We start from the raw sequence: 18,510 nt of genomic DNA on the forward strand, positions 1-18,510 counted from the left end.
GGCCAGACGTGAACCACCCTTGGAGCTGCAGGGACTCATTCCCATGTCCATCACATTCAGGTGGAGCAGCTCTTTCAGTTGTTCCACAACATTCCCAGCGCGAAGACGCCAACCTGCAGAGCTGGAGGAGCTCTGGACACTCGGGAGACTCAGAGACGCACACGGCGCGCCGAAAACACACACCAAACACCCAGAGACCTGAGAGAAACTGAAGATCCGGAAAAGATGTAGGAGCTTCAAAGCCTCGACTGCTCGGAAACCCCCCGCGGTTCCAAGAGCGGAGCTCCTCGTTCCTCGTTCCGCCCAGAGTCGCGTCCCCGTCGGATCGCACCCCGCGCAGTCCGCTGCGGCGGAGCGACGAGCCGTGTGACACGGGGAGGGCGGAGTTTCTTCCGCCGCCAAGGTGACGTTGACCACGAGTGGACGAGACGGCGCATTTCATTAACTGTCCCTCGGAAGGTCGGTGATGAGAACGTTGCGATAAAGGGGATAAAGAAGGTCTGAAGCCTGGGACACAAGAGTTTCGTCTTCCGACGCTCTTCGAAGCGCGACTCTTATGGACATTTGATCCTGACCGTTTTCGGGTTATTGCCTCACTCAGTGTAGAAGCTGAATGAATGAGATTAAGTGACGCGTTCAGTTAGTTGTTGCTTTTCTACTTTAATTTCAGAACTTCTTCCAACCAATGAATATGAAAGATGACATTTAACCGCAGTAACGTACACAGTTTTGTACAGGTTCGCTGGCCTCGGACGGTCTCGGCGCTGTGCGCGATGGGAAAGCTGGCGCAGGGTTTGCCTCCCAGCCGCATGTGGAGCAGAAGACATTCAAACAGCATTTCATCAATGCGCCACCTTCACCCTCTGATCCCGGGTTCGAACAGTCAGTGTGAACACTAAGGGTTAGGGGCACGTGCACACACGCACGCACACGCGCACGCACGTGTGGTGTGCTTGGTCTTCAGTGTCTGGTGGAAACTGTGTCAAATGTCAGTGACCCCTGAACATCCTCACGTAACATCAGTCATGTGATCAGATGATGGGTTTTACTGGCAGACATGGGAAAAAGTAGTAAAACACAGGAAATGCACAGGCAGACAGTCTGGCCTCCTGTCGGGATCTTGTGGCCTTAGAGGGCACTGAAAGTCAAAGGTAGTCGAAGCGCACAGAGGAGATGATGCAGTGTACACTCTGAGGAATAATAATAATAATAATAATAAAGCAGCTGTATGATAAACAGTTCTGCCCGTTTCTCAGTCTGCTGGCTGCTCTGTGACTCCAGAGACCGACTGGGTCACACAAGCTCTGAGGGGTCATTCTGCCACACACACACACACATACGTACACAGACACGCGCGCACACACACAGAATCGTATGATGGACAAGCAGTTTGCATAAAGAATAACAACAGATTTGTGTTGTGCACATAAATAATAAATAGCAGACCGGGACAAAGAGCCTCGTATAATAATATAACAGAGTGCGATTCCCCTCAGAATCCCGTCCGCTGAGCAAAACATGTCTGAGAGCTTGTCTCCATGGCAACGCCCACATCCACTCCGACCGAGACCCAGAGGTCAGCGCTGCAGAAGGATGCGGACAGGTCCGTCTCACAGTGGCTCCTCGTACAGAAGGATTCCCGACAGCGCCTCCCGCAGGTCAGCCAGCGGGCCTGTTTGCGCCGGTCACTCTGGACTCCGGTCCATCTGGACAGTCCAGCCGTTCACGTGCTCAGGACGAAGAGGAACACGAAACACGATGCACCCGGGGTTCGCACCCCGGGTAGAAACATGGATTGACACAGAAAAATCCAGAAAAGGAGAGGAGCCCAGAGTGCTTCCTCAGCCCTCGCACCGCCCAGTCTTCTCCTGGTCCATCTTCTCCAGTGGGATGTGATACGGAGCCAAAAACACATCAGCTGGGCATGGGCTCTGGGCCCACTGGTGTTGGGTGGGATACAAAGGCCGCTGCTACCTCAGCTCCATGCGGTCCAGGTACTCCAGTGCAAGGTCATAGCAGAACCGGTACTGGTCCTGTTTTATGGTGAGGGTGGGGGAACAACAGCGGGGTCACTCAGAGGTCACTGAAGGCCGAACATGTGTGTGTGAGACGTGTGTGAAGATGAAATGGGTCGTACCAGAGTCTCCACCAGGTTTGGCTTCGAGTTGCGCAGCGTCTTGACAGCATGGAAGACGTCTACTATGCCATGCGATTGGATCATCTCCAGGAGCATGGCGCAGGCACAGAAGGTTCCGCTGCGGCCGCCGCCATTCCTGGGATGTGTACACGCAGGCACGCGCACGCACACACACACACAGAACCTGCTGTCAATGACCTCCAGGCCACACTGCTGTGACTCAGGCCTCTTATCACCCCTTACTACAAAGTGAACCAACTACCACAGGCAAAGGGGCATGCTGGGTAAGATATACTCACAAGCAGTGCACCACAGTGCGGCCATTCCCAGCATCCGCCTGCCACTTGAGCACCAGGAGCAGCAGGCCGAGGAAGGCCTTCCTGGAGTCCGGCACGTCTCGGTAGGCCGACCAGCGCAGGAACTGGAACTGCCGCACCACCAGCTGGCCCTCCTGGAGCTGCCGCAGCGAAGGTGGAGAAACGGACTGCCATGAGCAGCACTGAGCCCCCGGAGCAGAGGGAGCTCTCAAAGAAGCGGTAAAGATTAACAGCCACACTGCTGCTTAACGCACTACCGTGACTCAGAAATACCACAAATTACCCCACATTTGAGAAACAACATGTAGTGAGGAGAAGGCCATAAGGGTTGGGAGTAGGAGGACAGTAAGTGGAGAGTGGGAGGGAGGAGACTGGGTGGAGAGTGGGCGGAAGGATGGTCCAGTAAGGTGGAGAGTGGGTAGAGAGTGGCATATGAGTGGCCTTGCTGTCAAATTAGGTGCTGAGTGGTGGAGAATTACGTTCAGTGGGCGGGACTGCGAGACAAATACGTAACGAGTGGGTGGGGTAACACACTATGAGTGTGCGGGGCTGAAATGAAGACATAATGAATGGGTGCAGTCTGCAGAGTGACCATATCCTGAGTGGGTGGGGACTGCAGGTACAGGGCGAACGGTCCGCGGCGAGTGGCTTGAGGATGAGTCTCCGTCCAGCCTCGTGTGTGTGACCTCGCGGTGCGTGCGCCGACCTACCCTTGCGAGGTTCTTGACACGGAACAAGCGAGTGACGACTTCGTCATCGACCGACCGGGACAGGAACTCCACCTGCATGGGCCCATAGTGCTGCAGTCCGGGTTCGGGCCAGTACTGCAGACAGGGCTGGGGGTGGAGTCGAACAGAGGATCACGGGAGCAGCTCGCAGCGGCAATGGCGGCATATGCGTGTCTAGGGGGCGCCGGCAAGTGGACTCACCCAGGCCGAGTTGGACTGGTTCAGCTGGTTGAGCATCACCACGGTCGTACAGCCGTAGTCGAAGACGAGCCTCCAGAAGTCGGCGGTGGTGCCGGGCAGCGGGTGCGGCGTGACGACGAAGGCAGCGGGCCGCAGGAAGCCATCGGCCAACGCGGCATTGATGTAACCGGCGCTCTCGCCCTCGGCGGCGGCCAGCGGCGCTAGCGAGCGGTCGGGTGGCAGCACGTCCATGGTGCGGTTCTTCTCGCGGTTCCTGGGCAGCAGGGCAACGCTGCACTCCTCCACATCCAGACGGGGTGTCACAGAGTTCAGCGTCTGGAAGGGAAGACGAAAGGGAAGGCGCGGGAGCACGACTTAGGACAAAGCGGAGACGTCCACGGTTTGACTTGCGTCTCGCAGCGGACGCTCGATCGGCCTGAGGCCCCAGCGCTGCAGTATTGCTGCTCTCCCGAGGATCTGGAGAACATCTTCACGGTGGCCGAGAGCCATGGAGATGCTCGGTGAGTCCCTGCATTATGCAAGAGCGCAGCACCGATGTGAACGCGGCACAAACACTTGTTATTTGCCCAGATGAGCGTCTGCACATGACCAGATTGCCAAAACGGTCGAGGCGCCACGAGAACGATCCTGTGAATATTAATGTGAGTATTAATGTGAGTATTAATTTGCTGTGGTAAAACTGTGTTCCCACAGAGTGTCACCTGCAAACTGAGCCCATGCTGGACTGCGGTCTGATGATTGACAAGTCAAAGATGGACAAGCGAATAACAGCCGCAACCAGCAATAGTGATGGACAGTGGGTCTCAGGGGGACTGTGTGGGTGCTCACCTGGAACTCCTCTCGTAAGTGGGAGGAGTTACTCTGGGGCTCCACCCTCAGCATCTCCGCATAGCTGGAAGGAAACTCAGCCACAGCGATGGCTGTCTCTCCACACAGACAGGCCTCCAGGATGGCCTCGTGGATGAAGACATACTGCTCCTTGGGGGCAGGAGGGGGCACAGAAAGCGGAGAGTGGTCAGGGTCGAAGAAAAAGGAGGGGTCAAGGAAAGGGGGAGGAGCTAAGGGAAGAGGGAGGCCAGGGTAGCAATGGACCAGCAGGAGATCTGAGATGTTCATCTAACACACATTAAAGCAATCGAGGTGGACACACACACCTTGTGAAGAAGAACCACACACATACACATTCTGACATGTGGAGGTCTGCAGTGCACAGCTTTGGTTGCGCATGTGAGCTCTTCTGATCCTGGAGGCGGTCGGGTTCCGCTCACCTCCGATTGGATCATGTTGATGCGTCGAGAGCAGAGCGTCTTGACGCAGTTGTAAATGTCCACCACGCCTTCGCATTCTGCCATGTCCAGCATGACATCGAGCACGATGTAGCAGCCGGTACGGCCAGCGCCGGAGCTGCAACACAGCGGTTGGGGTTCAAAAGGTGGGCCTGATGATTTAGGATTAGTGTTTGGGTTTAGGGTTACGGTTATGGTTATGGTTATGGTTACGGTCACGGTTAGGATTAGGGCATGGCAGGTCGAGGCCGTACCTGCAGTGCACCACTAGGGGGCCCGTGTCGGGGGGCGTGCATGCCTTGACACGGCGGAGGAAGGCCAGCAGTCCCGTGGCATGGTGCGGAACGCCGTGCTCTGGCCAAGAGGTGAAGTGGAACTGCTTCACTTCGTGTTTGGCCGAGTAGCCCCTCTGCGAGAAGGACGGTGCTGTTAGTCGGGATCGCTGTGGCGGAAGCGCTTGGGTCTCCACACGCTCGCGCCGTGCGTTCGCCGCGCCGCTCTCAGCAGCACGGCACGGCGGCTCCTCGGCGTACAAACACAAGCGGGTCCAGACGCGTGCTTGTGACTCATTTTTACAAGTGACGGCGAGAAAAAGTCTAGTAACAGGAGTGTTTTGAACTGTGAGCGACACTGAAACCGAAATCAGTTTGACGCGACTGAAAACAGAGTGTGAAGCACCTCCCGTTGACCCATTCGTCCCGTAAACACGAGCGGCGTTCGTCATCTTGTTCCTGATCACCGACACCACCGTAAACACTTCGGCACTGAGTTGAATTAAGGCGGCCCCCCGCTCCCGTTCCCTCCGAGGGACATTTACGTTCGCACGCACAACGGCTGTGTGTTTACGCCAACGCGGAATGGCGCAAGAACTCGGTGTTACTGTTAGATGCAGACTACTGTATTTACCGCGGGAATCGGAGTGTACGTCCCCCCAGCACTAACGCTAAGAAAGCGCTCTGTGAGCTGTATGGAGCTATTAGCGAACTGCAGAACACACACCCTGGCGGACCGTTTATCGTCGCCGGAGATTTCAACCACGAGACTCTCAAGTCAACCAACGAACCAACCGATGTCTACAAGCTGTTGTCCCAAGTGGAGTCGCGGTGAACCGGAGCCTAACCCAGCAACACAGGGCGTAGGGCCAAGGGGGAGGGGACACGCCCGGGGCGAGATAACAGTCCGTCGCGAGGCACCCGAGCGGGACTCGAACCCCAGATCCGTGAGAGAGCAGGACCCGGCTAAACTGCACCACGGCGCCCCCGAATCTCAAGTCGGTGCTCCCTAAATTCCATCGGCATGTGGACTTGAGGGAACTAGAACTCGAGGCAACGAGAGAGTCGAACGCGCTGGATCTTTTTTACACAAACATCCCCGGAACATACCAGGTGGAGCCCTCACCCCCACCCCGACCCCCACCCCGACCCCCGCCCTCACCCGCACCCGCACCCGCACCTCAGCTACTCAGACCACATCTCTGTTACGCTGTTCCCAACGTACAAACCACTGCTCAGACTCGTCAAATCGGTTCTGAAGCAGGTGGAAACCTGGCCGGCAGGAGCCACCTCTGCTCTTCAGGACTGTTTTGAACACACTGACTGGGACACGTTCAGGGAGGCTGCGACCGATGGCAGGCGACTCCACCGACTTGGAGGAACACGCAGCATCAGCGACCAGCTACATCAGCAAGTGCATCGATGACGTCACCGTCTCCAAGTCCATTATGACTACACGCTCCAACCAGAAGCCGTGGATGGCGGCGGAGGTGCGTGCGCTGCTGAGGACCCGAGACTCCGCCTTCAGAGCAGGTGACAAGGCGACCCTAAGAGCAGTGAGGGCCAAACTCTCTTGGACCATCAGAGGCAAAGCGCTCACATGCCCAGAGAATCCACAGCCGCTTCCAGAACAGCGGCGACGTGCGGCGCATGTGGAAGGGCATCCGAGCCATCGCCAACCACAGGACAACATCACCGGCCTTGACAGCGATGCCTCCCGTCCAACGTGTTTCAAGGCCACCGCCATCGTCCCCGTGCCGAAGAAGTCTTCAGCGTCCCGCCTCCACGACTACCGTCCCGTCGCACTCACACCTATCGTCATAAAATTCTTCGAGAGGCTTGTCATGAGGCACATCGAGACCCTGCTGCCCCCCTCACTGGACCCCCTGCAGTTTGCGTATCGTCCCATGTGCTCAACGGACGACGCCACCACCACCCTCGCACACCTGGACAAAAAGGACACGTAGTTCGAATGCTGTTCCTAGACTTCAGTTCAGTGTTCAATATAATCATCCCTCAGCACCTGATTGGAAAGGTGAACCTGAACACCTTTCTCTGCAACTGGATCCTCGACCTCCTGACTGGGAGACCTCAACCAGCCCGGATCTGGGGCAGCATCTCCAACACCACCACACTGGACGCTGGGGCACCCAGGGCTGTGCGCTCAGTCCACCGCTGTTCACTCTGCTGACGCACATGTGTGTTGAAATGCACAGATCGAACCACATCATGGCGGAGAACCTCACCTGGTCCCTCAACACCAACTCATCCTCACCACATTCTACGGAGGGACAATCAAGAACGGGGGTGCGGTGGAGCAGTGGGTTGGACCGGGTCCTCCTCTCCGGTGGCTCTGGGGTTCGAGTCCCGCTTGGGGTGCCTTGCGGCGGACTGGCGTCCCGTCCTGGGTGTGTCCCCTCCCACTCTGGCCTTACGCCCCGTGTTGCCAGGTAGGCTCCGGTTCTCTGTGACCCCGTATGGGACAAGCGGTTTAGAAAATGTGTGTGTGTGTGTGACTATCAAGAACATCCTGAGCAGCTGCATCGCTGCCCGATTTGGAAATCGCACCTTTTCGGATTACAAGACCCTGCAGCGGACAGCGAGGGCAGCCGAGAAGATCATCGGGGTCTTTACCCCCATCACAGATATTTACATGACACGCATCCACGAAGCCACCAGCACTGACCCCACGCACCCCTCACACAAACTCTTCACCCTCCAGCCGCCTGGAAAAAGGTACCGAAGCATCGAGCCTCACGACCAGACTGCGTAACGCTTTCTTCCCCCAAAACCGTCAGACTCCTCAACACTCAGGTCTGGACTGACACTGCGACTATTGTCCCGTCTCAGTCGCTGTTCAAATGTCCAGCGCTGTTTGCACACGTCTCACACACGTGCGCTTGATGTAGCCTGTGTCGGTAACTCTGTGCTCTTTCAAAGTAGCGCCAGGGTCCTGGAGGAACGTTCCTTCCTTTCACCGTGTTACACACTGTGTTACTGTACCTCCTGTATGTGCTTCAAATGACAACGAAGCCTCTCTTGTCTCTAACATTCATTTAAGTGAACGAAATGCCATTAAAAATGAAGCGAAACACATGTCAGTGAACTTGAACAAGAGCCTGCGAGAAAGAGAGAGAGAGCGAGAGATAGAGGGAAAGAAAGAGAAAGACTGAGAGACAGGAGCTATAGACAGAACTACGTGTGGAAGAGGAGTAAGCGGATGACGGAGGAGCAGTCAGGAGATGAAGCCGCTGAGGGAGGACCGACCCGCTCCATGCTGAAGGTCCGAACGGCGTACTCTGCCAGCGTCTCCGTCTTCAGCAGTGTGATCTTCATGTCCCCGTACACGTCGTTGTCTTCCGGCCAGTATTTGTGGCACTTGACCTGGATGAGGAGAGAGAGCAGAGTTTGCGTCCCAGAGCTGACAGGAGACCCGTCCGCCATGACGTCAGCGTGGAAAACACACTCATCGAGATCCGATATTTGATTAAAGCCCCTCCCCTCATGTCACAAATTAGGTAAATACACGCTAAGGATCTCCAGCACGGCTGCCCACCCCAGAGGCCCCGCCCCCCTCATCGGCAGCTGTCACAGTGAGCCTGTGGGCGGGGCCAGGTTAAGCCACACCCACCCTGCCCGCTTCCACCAGCTTGGTGAGCATGATGATGCTGTAGCTGTTCTCTTGCCACACCATCCTCCAGAAGTCGTAGACCATGTCCTGCTTGGGCCCTGTGGGCAGGATGGAGAAACAGGGTCGTCGTCACAAGGTCAGGAGGAAACCGACTGGAGAAGCATAGTGTAGGCAGCCACCAATCAGGATTCACATCCATTCAGGGAGGGTCTGGACCCCCCCAGTTACATAGGAAGCATACCCTCTAATGAGGATTCTGAGCCCTTCATCATTAGCCAGCATCAACAAATCACATCAACATCAACCAATTGAAGTTTCCCACAGTTAATCATAACGCTTCACCAACTGGATTATAGGTACCTGTAGTCAACTGTACTTATACCCGAGTTTTCTTTTGTTTTGCCTCGCTGTTGAAATATATAATACAATATAATATAATATAATACAATATAATATAATACAATATACACACACATCGCCTGAAACCACTTGTCCCAAGTGGGGTCGCGGCGAGCCGGAGCCTAACCCGGCAACACAGGGCGCGGGGCTGGAGGGGGAGGGACACACCCAGGATGGGACACCAGTCCATCACAAGGCACCCCAGCGGAACTCGAACCCAGACCCACCGGAGAGCAGGACCCGGCCAAACCCGCTGCGCCACCGTGCCCCCTATTATATTATAATATAATATAATATAATATAGGTCTATGCCCACGGGGCCTGGCCGGGCTTAGCCTGAAGCCAAGACGTGGAGCCGCTCTTCGGTGGGCTCACCACCTGCCGGAGAGGACATAAGGGGCCGGTGCGTTGTGATTTGGGCAGTGGTCGGGGCCGAGTGCCCGGTCGACCCAAACCTCGGACGCCAACTCTGGCTTTTGGGACTGAGTACCCAGCCTTTTTAGAGTCCCTGGGGGGCGTGCTGGAAAGCACTCCCACTGGGGACTCTGTCGTTCTACTGGGGGACTTTAACGCCCACGTGGGCAGCGACAGTGACACGTGGAGGGGTGTGATTGGGAGGAACGGCCTCCCTGATCTGAACCCGAGTGGTGAGTTGTTATTGGATTTCTGTGCTAGTCACGGTTTGTCCATAACGAACACCATGTTCATGCATAAGGGTGTCCATCAGTGCACTTGGCATCAGGACACCCTAGGTCGGAGGTCGATGATCGACTTTGTAGTCGTTTCTTCTGATCTTCGGCCATATGTCTTGGACACTCGGGTGAAGAGAGGGGCTGAGCTGTCAACTGATCACCACCTGGTGGTGAGTTGGATTCGATGGCGGGGGAAAAGCTGGACAGACCTGGCAGGCCCAAACGCATAGTGAGGGTCTGTTGGGAACGTTTGGCGGAGGCCCCTGTCAGAGAGGTCTTCAACTTCCACCTCTGACAGAGCTTCAACCAGGTCCCGAGGGAGACTGGGGACATTGAGACCGAATGGACTATGTTCCACGCCTCCATTGTCGGGGCGGCGGTTCGGAGCTGCGGCCATAAAGTCTCCGGTGCCTGTCGCGGCGGCAATCCCCGAACACGGTGGTGGACACCGGAGGTAAGGGATGCCGTCAAGCTGAAGAAGGAGTTCTATCGGGCCTGGCTGGCTCATAGAACTCCTGAAGCAGCTGACGGGTACCGACGGGCCAAACGGAGCGCGGCTCTGGCAGTCGCCGCGGCAAAAACTCGGGCTTGGGAGGAGTTCGGTGAGGCCATGGAGGAAGACTTTCGGTCGGCCTCAAAGAGATTCTGGCAAACCGTCCGGCGACTCAGAGGGGGGAAGCGGTGTTCCACGAACACTGTTTACAGTGGAAGTGGTGCGCTGCTGACCTCAACTGAGGATGTCCTCGGGCGGTGGAAGGAGTACTTTGAGGATCTCCTCAATCCCTCCGACACGCCTTCCATAGAGGAAGCTGAGGCTGGGGACTTGGAGGGGGACTCGTCCATTACCCTGGCTGAAGTTGCTGAGGTAGTCAAAAAACTCCTCGGTGGCAAGGCTCCGGGGGTGGATGAGATCCGCCCCGAGTTTCTCAAGTCTCTGGATGTTGTGGGGCTGTCTTGGCTGACACGCCTCTGCAGCATCGCGTGGAGTTCGGGAACGGTGCCTCTGGACTGGCAGACCGGGGTGGTGGTCCCTCTTTTTAAGAAGGGGGACCGGAGATTGTGTTCCAACTACAGGGGGATCACACTCCTTAGCCTCCCTGGGAAAGTCTATGCCAGGGTACTGGAAAGGAGAATCCGACCGATAGTCGAACCTCGGATTCAGGAGGAGCAATGCGGTTTTTGCCCTGGCCGTGGAACACTGGACCAGCTCTATACCCTCACTAGGGTGCTGGAGGGTTCGTGGGAGTTTGCCCAACCAGTCCATATGTGTTTTGTGGACCTGGAGAAGGCATTCGACCGTGTCCCTCGTGGCATCCTGTGGGGGGTGCTTCGGGATTATGGGGTTCAGGGCTCGTTGCTACGGGCTGTTCGTTCCCTGTATGACCGGAGCAGGAGCTTGGTTCGCATTGCCGGCAGTAAGTCAGACCTGTTCCCGGTGCATGTTGGACTCCGCCAGGGCTGCCCTTTGTCACCGATTCTGTTCATTATCTTTATGGACAGAATTTCTAGGCGCAGTCAGGGAACGGAGGGTGTCTGTTTTGGTGGCCGCGAGATTTCGTCTCTGCTTTTTGCGGACGATGTGGTCCTGTTGGCTTCATCAAGTCAAGACTTGCAGCGTGCACTGGGGAGGTTTGCAGCCGAGTGCGAAGCGGCGGGGATGAGAATCAGCACCTCCAAATCCGAGGCCATGGTTCTCAGTCGGAAAAAGGTGGATTGCCCCCACCGGGTTAGGGGGGAGTTGCTCCCTCAAGTGGAGGAGTTTAAGTATCTCGGGGTCTTGTTCACGAGTGAGGGAAAAATGGAGCGGCAGGTCGACAGACGGATCGGTGCGGCGTCCGCAGTAATGCGGTCATTGTACCGGTCTGTTGTGGTGAAGAGGGAGCTGAGTCGTAAGGCGAAGCTCTCAATTTACCGGTTGATCTACGTTCCTACCCTCACCTATGGTCATGAATTCTGGATCATGACCGAAAGAATGAGACCGCGGATACAAGCGGCAGAAATGAGTTTCCTCCGCAGAGTGGCTGGGCGCACCCTTAGGGATAGGGTGAGGAGCTCGGAGTAGAGCCGCTGCTCCTCCGCATCGAGAGGAGCCAGTTGAGGTGGCTCGGGCATCTGTTCCGGATGCCTCCTGGACACCTCCCTGGGGAGGTGTTCCGGGCTTGTCCCACTGGGAGGAGGCCTCGGGGCAGACCCAGGACACGTTGGAGAGACTATGTCTCCCGGCTGGCCTGGGAACGCCTTGGGGTTCCCCCAGAGGAACTGGAGGAGGTGTGCGGGGAGAGGGAAGTCTGGAGGACTCTGCTCGGACTGCTGCCCCCGCGACCCGGCCCCGGATAAAAGCGGAGGAAGATGGATGGATGGATGGATGGATGGATGGATGGATGGATGGATGGATGGATGGATGGATGGATGGATGGATAATATAATATAAGGGGGTGCGGTGGCGCAGTGGGTTGGACCGGGTCCTGCTCTCCGGTGGGTCTGGGGTTCGAGTCCCGCTTGGGGTGCCTTGCGACGGACTGGCGTCCCGTCCCGGGTGTGTCCCCTCCCCCTCCGGCCTTACGCCCTGTGTTGCCAGGTAGGCTCCGGTTCCCTGCAACCCCGTATGGGACAAGCGGTTCAGAAAGTGTGTGTGTGTGTAATATAATATAATATAAACATCTTCATCGTGTACATTAATTCTCTTCCAGACCCCCCAAGGCAGAAGGAAAAGCAGAAGAGAAAAAAGGGAAAGGCAGTGGAGTGTAATAGGAATTATAAGCATTACAGTACACAGACACACACACACACTGAAATGCTGCGAGCGCAGGGGATGCATCCGGGACCAGAAGCTGCTCAGCCTGAACACACACACTCACCGTACGTGGCGATGAAGTGGTTGGATCGATGGTAACCCTGCAAGGGGAGGAAGACTCCAGTGAGGAAGTTGGTTCGAATCAGGAATGTGCATCGCTCACAGTGTGACTGCAGAGGGCGCCGTCCTGGGTCCAAATGGCCGGGTTCGAGGCCCTTTCCCATCCACTTTGTGTGGACCCATCTGATGAATTCAGCAGCAGACCTCACTGAGTCTCCTGTGCAGGAGAGCTGGGTGTGTGTGTGTGTGTGTGTGTGTGTGTGTGTGTGTGTCTGCTGACCGTCCAGGACCAGGAAGGAGCTCCTGCCTGCGCTGTGTGTGTGACGCTGATGCGGCTTTGACACCAAACACATTTGTTTGCGTTCGCTACATGAGAAAACATCCATCTTGTCTACCCAACAGTCTGAGGTCTTCCAGAAGATCACCTGGAGACCGCTACTAGGAGCTGCGGGGGGTGGCCAACGATGGGGGCACAACAAACAAACAAACAAATAAAGCCCCATCGCTCGATTAAGCAGCCCATGCAGGAGCTGAACACAGAAGCACTTCCCATGAGCCGTCACCATGGGAACCGTCTCCCCACACCCCTAGCAAGCATGGAAATTGAGAGAAATCCATGAAAATCCAGGAAGAAAACAAAACACACACAGAGGATGAATTAAATGGAATGCTCCCTAGGGAGCTCCCCTCCCCCTGCACGCGCGCACACGCACACACACACACACACACACACACACAAACGGGTCTCCTCTCTGTCTCGTCTGACATGCCAGGGGAATATGGCTTTACATCCCACATGCTCAAGTTCCTCTGCCGCTCCCTTGTGCAGCTTGAGTCTTGGCTCCCTTCCTCCTCGGTCCAGCGACCCCCCCCCCCCAACCCCCACCTGCCTGAGTACCAGGTGCGTCTCTGCAGGCAGTCTGCTCCAAACTCTCTGCAGACAAGGTCGCAGCACAAGCCTGCAACATGTCAGGGGTTCACGAGCTGCTGACTTGCTCTGTGTCTCCTGTGTCAACTGGACGACCCCCCTGGACAAGGTGAACTCCTCAAGGCTCGAGCACAGTAAAGAGCTCAGGTAACGCTGTTAATACAGGTAATCTTTTCTGCAGGTGTGTTGCTTAAAGGGAACTAAGTGACACGTGAGAAGATTTGTGAAGGTCTGAAAGGAGGTCAGGTGGAAACCAGGTGGAGGACAGGTGGAGGACAGGTAGAGGACAGGCGGAAACCAGGTGGAGGACAGATGGAGGCCACACACACACAGGAAGGCCAGACAGGCAACACTTTACTTACTTCCCTGTTTATCCGAATCTAATAGAACCAAAAAGAAAGAGAACGGAGAGAGAAGAGAGTCACTGGAGGCATCACTGAACAGAAGAAGGACGAGAGGAAGGTAACACACACTTTACACACTTTTCGCATGTTTAACACACTATGCTCTAATGACCTCGATCCAGGCACTGACCCTGAACTGTTGTAGTACAGAAAAGGTAGAAGTGGGTAAATCAGAGTAAGCAGCGACTCACGTCGATGTAGTTGGCGCCGACGCCGTCTGTACCGGGTTCGCCCAGCAGTGGGTGGAGCTTCACCTGATGGCGGTCGTCTGCAACACATCAGAGGCCCTCAGGTGAGTCCTGCACGCACAGCGTCCCACCGCGGGGAGCCACGCTCCGAGGAAGTAGCAGGAAGGGGGCGGGGCGGGGCGGGGCGAGGGGCTGCGGCAGGGGCTGCGGCGGGGGCGGGGGCACACAGACATGAGGAAGGACTCACAGCCCAGCGCGCTGTTGCGACGCCCGCGGCTCTTCTCCTTCTTACTGGGGCTCTCCCAGCTGCTGAAGAAGCTCTGCAAAGAAGGAACAACTTCAGTGTGGGCGGAGCCACACACTGCTGGGCGTGTCCAAGTGCCGAGCCACGCCCCTTCACCTCGTACTCCTGCTTGAACCCGTAGCCCTCGGCCGTCTTCATCTGGCTGATGTGCTGCAGGAGGTCGGCGACGCGAACGGCCGGGCGGAGCTGCCCCGTTGGGTACGCCGAGGTCTTGTGCGCGCACGGTCGCCGTGGAGACCGCACCAGGAGGCTGCTGGACTCGTTCATCAAGTGGCGCTGCTCATCTGCGTGCGAAGACACGCGTATGCAGATACACACGCAGACACGCGCGCGCGGGCCATGGGAACGGAGGTGACCGTGGCGTTGGGTGAGAGCCGCACTTACGGCGCGCCGCGCAGCCGTGGGGGTCGACGAAGGGCAGCGCCGCCCGGCTCTCCTCCGCCACTCTGCTCTGTTCCAGGGAGCCACGTCCCTTGGACTGGACCTTCTCTGGCCGGTAGGACATGGGCGCCTTGCGGACGCTCAGCGCGTCCCTGCTGGACGGGAGAGAGCGGTTGTGACTGGACCAGCAGCACAGTCGGAGAAACAAAATCACAGCGATCGGAGTAAACGTGTCTCCCGATCACCCCGAGGACCGAGGGGATGGGAGCAAGCAGGAGATCCGCGAGGCCGGATGGCCTGAGACACGCAGAGGAGGGTGGACGGGAGGACGGAGCCGCACCTCCTCCTGAGGAGCAGGACGACGAGTCCCAGCAGCAGTGTGAGGAGCAGCAGTCCCCCTGCGCAGCCCCCGGCGATGAGGCCCACGTCCTCCGAGTGCTGGGACACCTCCAGGGCCTCTCTGTGGTCCCTGCAGGCGACTGGCGCAGCGGGAAGGACACGTGGACATGGGGACACACACACACACACAAGGCACACGCACACAGTCGCTGCACCTGGAAGTGACACTTTATCCCTGAACGTCTCGGTGTCGGTCCTCGGTGGGACATATGTGTGCTGCGCTCTGCGACACGTGACTCCGGTGCTGTGTTTTTATCCGCCGTTTCTGCAGGGTGTTGATTAAAGACACAACCCCCCCCCCCGACCCCCAGGAGCTCATCCCGTCAAAACAATTTGCTCGTGCACTTGGCACCGCCCACCGGGACGTGGAGCCCACGGCAGGATGTCTGTCAGCCTGACCGCACATCTGTGTCACACAGCCCAACAGGCCTCTTGTGTCCGGGTCCGACGGCGTTCGCAGAGCGTGGCCATAGCGAGGGGCCCCTCCCCGACCCGGATCTGCTGGTAATTATCACAGGAGTGGGGGAGGGGCCTCTCCTGACACCGCATCAAACTGGCACCCAACCTGACCGCTGCATCAAACCCCAAAACCCGACCACTGAACCGAACCCAACCACGACCGCTGAACTGAACCCGACCGCTGAACTGAGCGCAACCACTGTTCCCAGGACATGCCGTGCTCAGCCCACGGAGGGGACAGATCAGGGCAATCGCATCAGGTGCGAAGAGTGAAAATACGTCAGAAAGAGGGGACTACGGAGCGACAGGCAGCAGGAGTAGCAGGTCTTGTGTTCAAGGGATGAACCAGCAGCGACCGTGGGAAGAAGAGCTCATGTGCAGCGTGAGAAAGACAGCAGCTGCAAACACAGCTGGATGAAAGCGCCAGCTGTCACAGTCACTACGCAAAAAGGTGACGAGCGCTTAAATAATCCAACGGTGCGTTTCCGCGGCAGGGGAGTCCCGGCGCTGCACGAAGACGCCCACTCTCCCAGCCGTGATTCGTACTTGATGTGCTTCACGCAACGACACGCTTAACCGCGCTCTTCTGCGGTCACCCTGCTGCCATCGATGAAAGTCGGGTCGAGCGGAGTGCAGTTACCTTTGCGGGCGATTCGGACGCAGCTCATCCTCATTTCCTGAAAGACAGAGTGGGGGGGGGGGGAGATCATGGGCTGGTGGGTGGAGGGCGTGCGGACCGACCACGGTCACCGCACTGACACACTGACACGCACACTGACGCTCATTTCCAGAGAGATCAACTGTTCGTTCCCCTTCACGTCGGAGCAAACCGTGGGAGCTGGACTTTTAGCATAAGGAGAACGGGGACAGGCGGGGGAGCCCGGCACGGGTGCGAGTCTCTTCTGCTCCACGTAAGAAGATTTCAATGAAAGCGATTAGCGGACATGCCACAGGGGACGGAGCTGCGCAGGGGGGACGGTGCTGCAGGGGACGGAGCCACGGGGAGGACTAATTAGCCAGTGCGTCTGCTGGAGTTTTGCACAGCAGCTCTCCTGGGAAAGCGCAGCCAGGCGTCCGGCGAAAAACCACGTTCGCACGACGAGACTCTCACCTGCGGCCGCAGCGGACACCCGCTGGCGCCAGAACCCGGAGCGGTCCGCAAGAACGCGGCGAGGACGAGCAAAGCAAATGGCCTCCTTGGGTTACGAAGAGCTCCAACGTTTTCCGCTTTACCTGTTTTTCTACAACTAGCGTGTGAAGTAGCGCAACTGCGACCTGTGCTTTGTCACTGAACCGAGAAGAACAGGGTAAAATCGCTTTAATTCCCCTCACTTCCACCGTGTTTACAGCTCATGTCGGCGATCGGTAACAAGAACCCGGCAGCAATGTGACCCAACAGTCTGTTTCACTCTGGTAGTACAGAGCGCTTCCGTTCGCCCAGCTTTACCCTAGTTTTACCCGACCCTCAGTAAATCAGTGGGTGTCCCCATTACCATTTTACTCTGATTTTGGAGTTCAGAAGGAAACTATTGATGGACAGAGCTCAGGCCCCAGCCGCATGGTAAAGATGATGATGACGATGAAGACGACGACGACCCCAAGGAATGGACCGCTGAGCCAATGAGGACAGAGGGACAGACAAGGAAATTCCACAATTAGCTTCACTTCTGACCGCCGTCAGAACCCGAGCTCCATCACCACGAGCTAATTATGAGACCGGCTATGCCTCGGCACGCCTGTTCGCGGCCATCCTGCCGACCCGAGCGAGGTCAGGAAGCGCTCGGATGCCGGTACCTAGACCGCAGTGGACGCGTCCTACGAGACGGTCCTTTGAACGCCACGCCTTGTAACCGCCATCTCTGCTCTCCTGTGATTTGCTGTGAGCCGACCGGTGGAGCGGGACGCCTTTCGCCCGCTCACCGCCACTGGGACAGAAAGCGCCGACCGCGCTGCTGCTGTACTCACTCCTCGGAAGTGACTCGTGGCCTGGAAGTAGATGGCGTAGTTGTGCGCCGGGTCCAGGGGCATGTTCCAATAGCCGTTGTAGGTGCGGTTGTCACCCACGGTGAAGGGCGTGGCCTCGGCGACGCTGCTGGGCGGGAGCTCGGCCGTGCAGTAGGCGTGCTCCCCTCCGGTCCTCCCGTCCCCGCGAGACGCCGGCGAAACAAAGCACTCCTGCTTGCCGAGCTCCCTCTTCACCTGGCGGGAGGGATCGCCCCCTCGCTGCTCGACGCCCTCCTCCTCCACCACAACCTGGTAGATACTGAATGGACAGTAGGGGGCGTGATAACTGGACTCAATCCCGGAACGCACAGCAGAAAGGTCTCCAGGTCACTGCTGCTCGACAGGGACAGGGACAGCAATGGACACTAGACCAGGTTGATAGGTGACACTTCCCAGCTCCAGAAAAGCCTCGTGTGGACGGCTAACGCTCATGTCCCACCTGACGGGGGCGCCCCGGGCCTGCGCTGGCCGCAGCACCACGGTGATTGTGCTCTCCGACTCTCCGAGGGGCGCCGGCGCTGTGCTGTAGTCGAAGGCGGGGGCTGCCGGGGGAGGGGGGGGGGGGCACAGTCAGATACAGCTGTGTGATAAAACAGGACAGGTCAGTGAGAACCCAGCGAGCGAGGGAGAGAGAGAGACAGGGCGAGTGAGCGAGGGAGAGAGAGAGAGACAGGGCGAGCGAAGGAGGGAGAGAGAGAGAGACAGGGCGAGCGACGGAGGGAGAGAGAGAGACAGAGAGAGAGACAGGGTGAGCGAGCGAGGGAGAGAGAGAGACAGGGCGAGCGAGCGACGGAGGGAGAGGGAAAGAGAGACGGTGAGCGAACGAGGGAGAGAGAGAGACAGGGTGAGCGAGCGAGAGAATGAGAGAGAGACAGAGCGAGCGAGCGAGGGAGAGAGAGAGACAGGGCGAGCGAGCGACGGAGAGA

At 57.5% G+C, this 18,510-nt stretch overlaps 1 protein-coding gene across 1 annotated transcript in view; it reads right to left on the reverse strand.

Annotated features, from left to right (window-relative positions):
• Positions 1-626: 626 nt before the first annotated feature.
• LOC108931791 (receptor-type tyrosine-protein phosphatase U-like) overlaps positions 627-18,510 on the reverse strand; it is a 51,348-nt gene continuing 33,464 nt past the window's right edge. The window contains exons 11-30 of the mRNA XM_029248129.1: positions 18,024-18,126; positions 17,546-17,843; positions 16,221-16,257; positions 15,063-15,201; positions 14,726-14,874; positions 14,438-14,625; positions 14,285-14,357; positions 14,041-14,117; positions 13,808-13,825; positions 12,522-12,558; positions 8,573-8,670; positions 8,209-8,325; positions 4,924-5,078; positions 4,652-4,787; positions 4,212-4,361; positions 3,384-3,698; positions 3,165-3,290; positions 2,437-2,588; positions 2,138-2,273; positions 627-2,033 (exon numbers count right to left, since the gene is read on the reverse strand). Of these exons, the coding sequence (XP_029103962.1) occupies positions 1,971-2,033; positions 2,138-2,273; positions 2,437-2,588; positions 3,165-3,290; positions 3,384-3,698; positions 4,212-4,361; positions 4,652-4,787; positions 4,924-5,078; positions 8,209-8,325; positions 8,573-8,670; positions 12,522-12,558; positions 13,808-13,825; positions 14,041-14,117; positions 14,285-14,357; positions 14,438-14,625; positions 14,726-14,874; positions 15,063-15,201; positions 16,221-16,257; positions 17,546-17,843; positions 18,024-18,126 (2,567 nt within the window). The 3' untranslated portion in view covers positions 627-1,970. The remainder of the gene's footprint in view (positions 2,034-2,137; positions 2,274-2,436; positions 2,589-3,164; positions 3,291-3,383; positions 3,699-4,211; positions 4,362-4,651; positions 4,788-4,923; positions 5,079-8,208; positions 8,326-8,572; positions 8,671-12,521; positions 12,559-13,807; positions 13,826-14,040; positions 14,118-14,284; positions 14,358-14,437; positions 14,626-14,725; positions 14,875-15,062; positions 15,202-16,220; positions 16,258-17,545; positions 17,844-18,023; positions 18,127-18,510) is intronic.

This window comes from Scleropages formosus, chromosome 23 (genome assembly GCF_900964775.1).
Source record: "Scleropages formosus chromosome 23, fSclFor1.1, whole genome shotgun sequence".
In the NCBI taxonomy this organism is placed as follows: Eukaryota; Metazoa; Chordata; class Actinopteri; order Osteoglossiformes; family Osteoglossidae; genus Scleropages; species Scleropages formosus.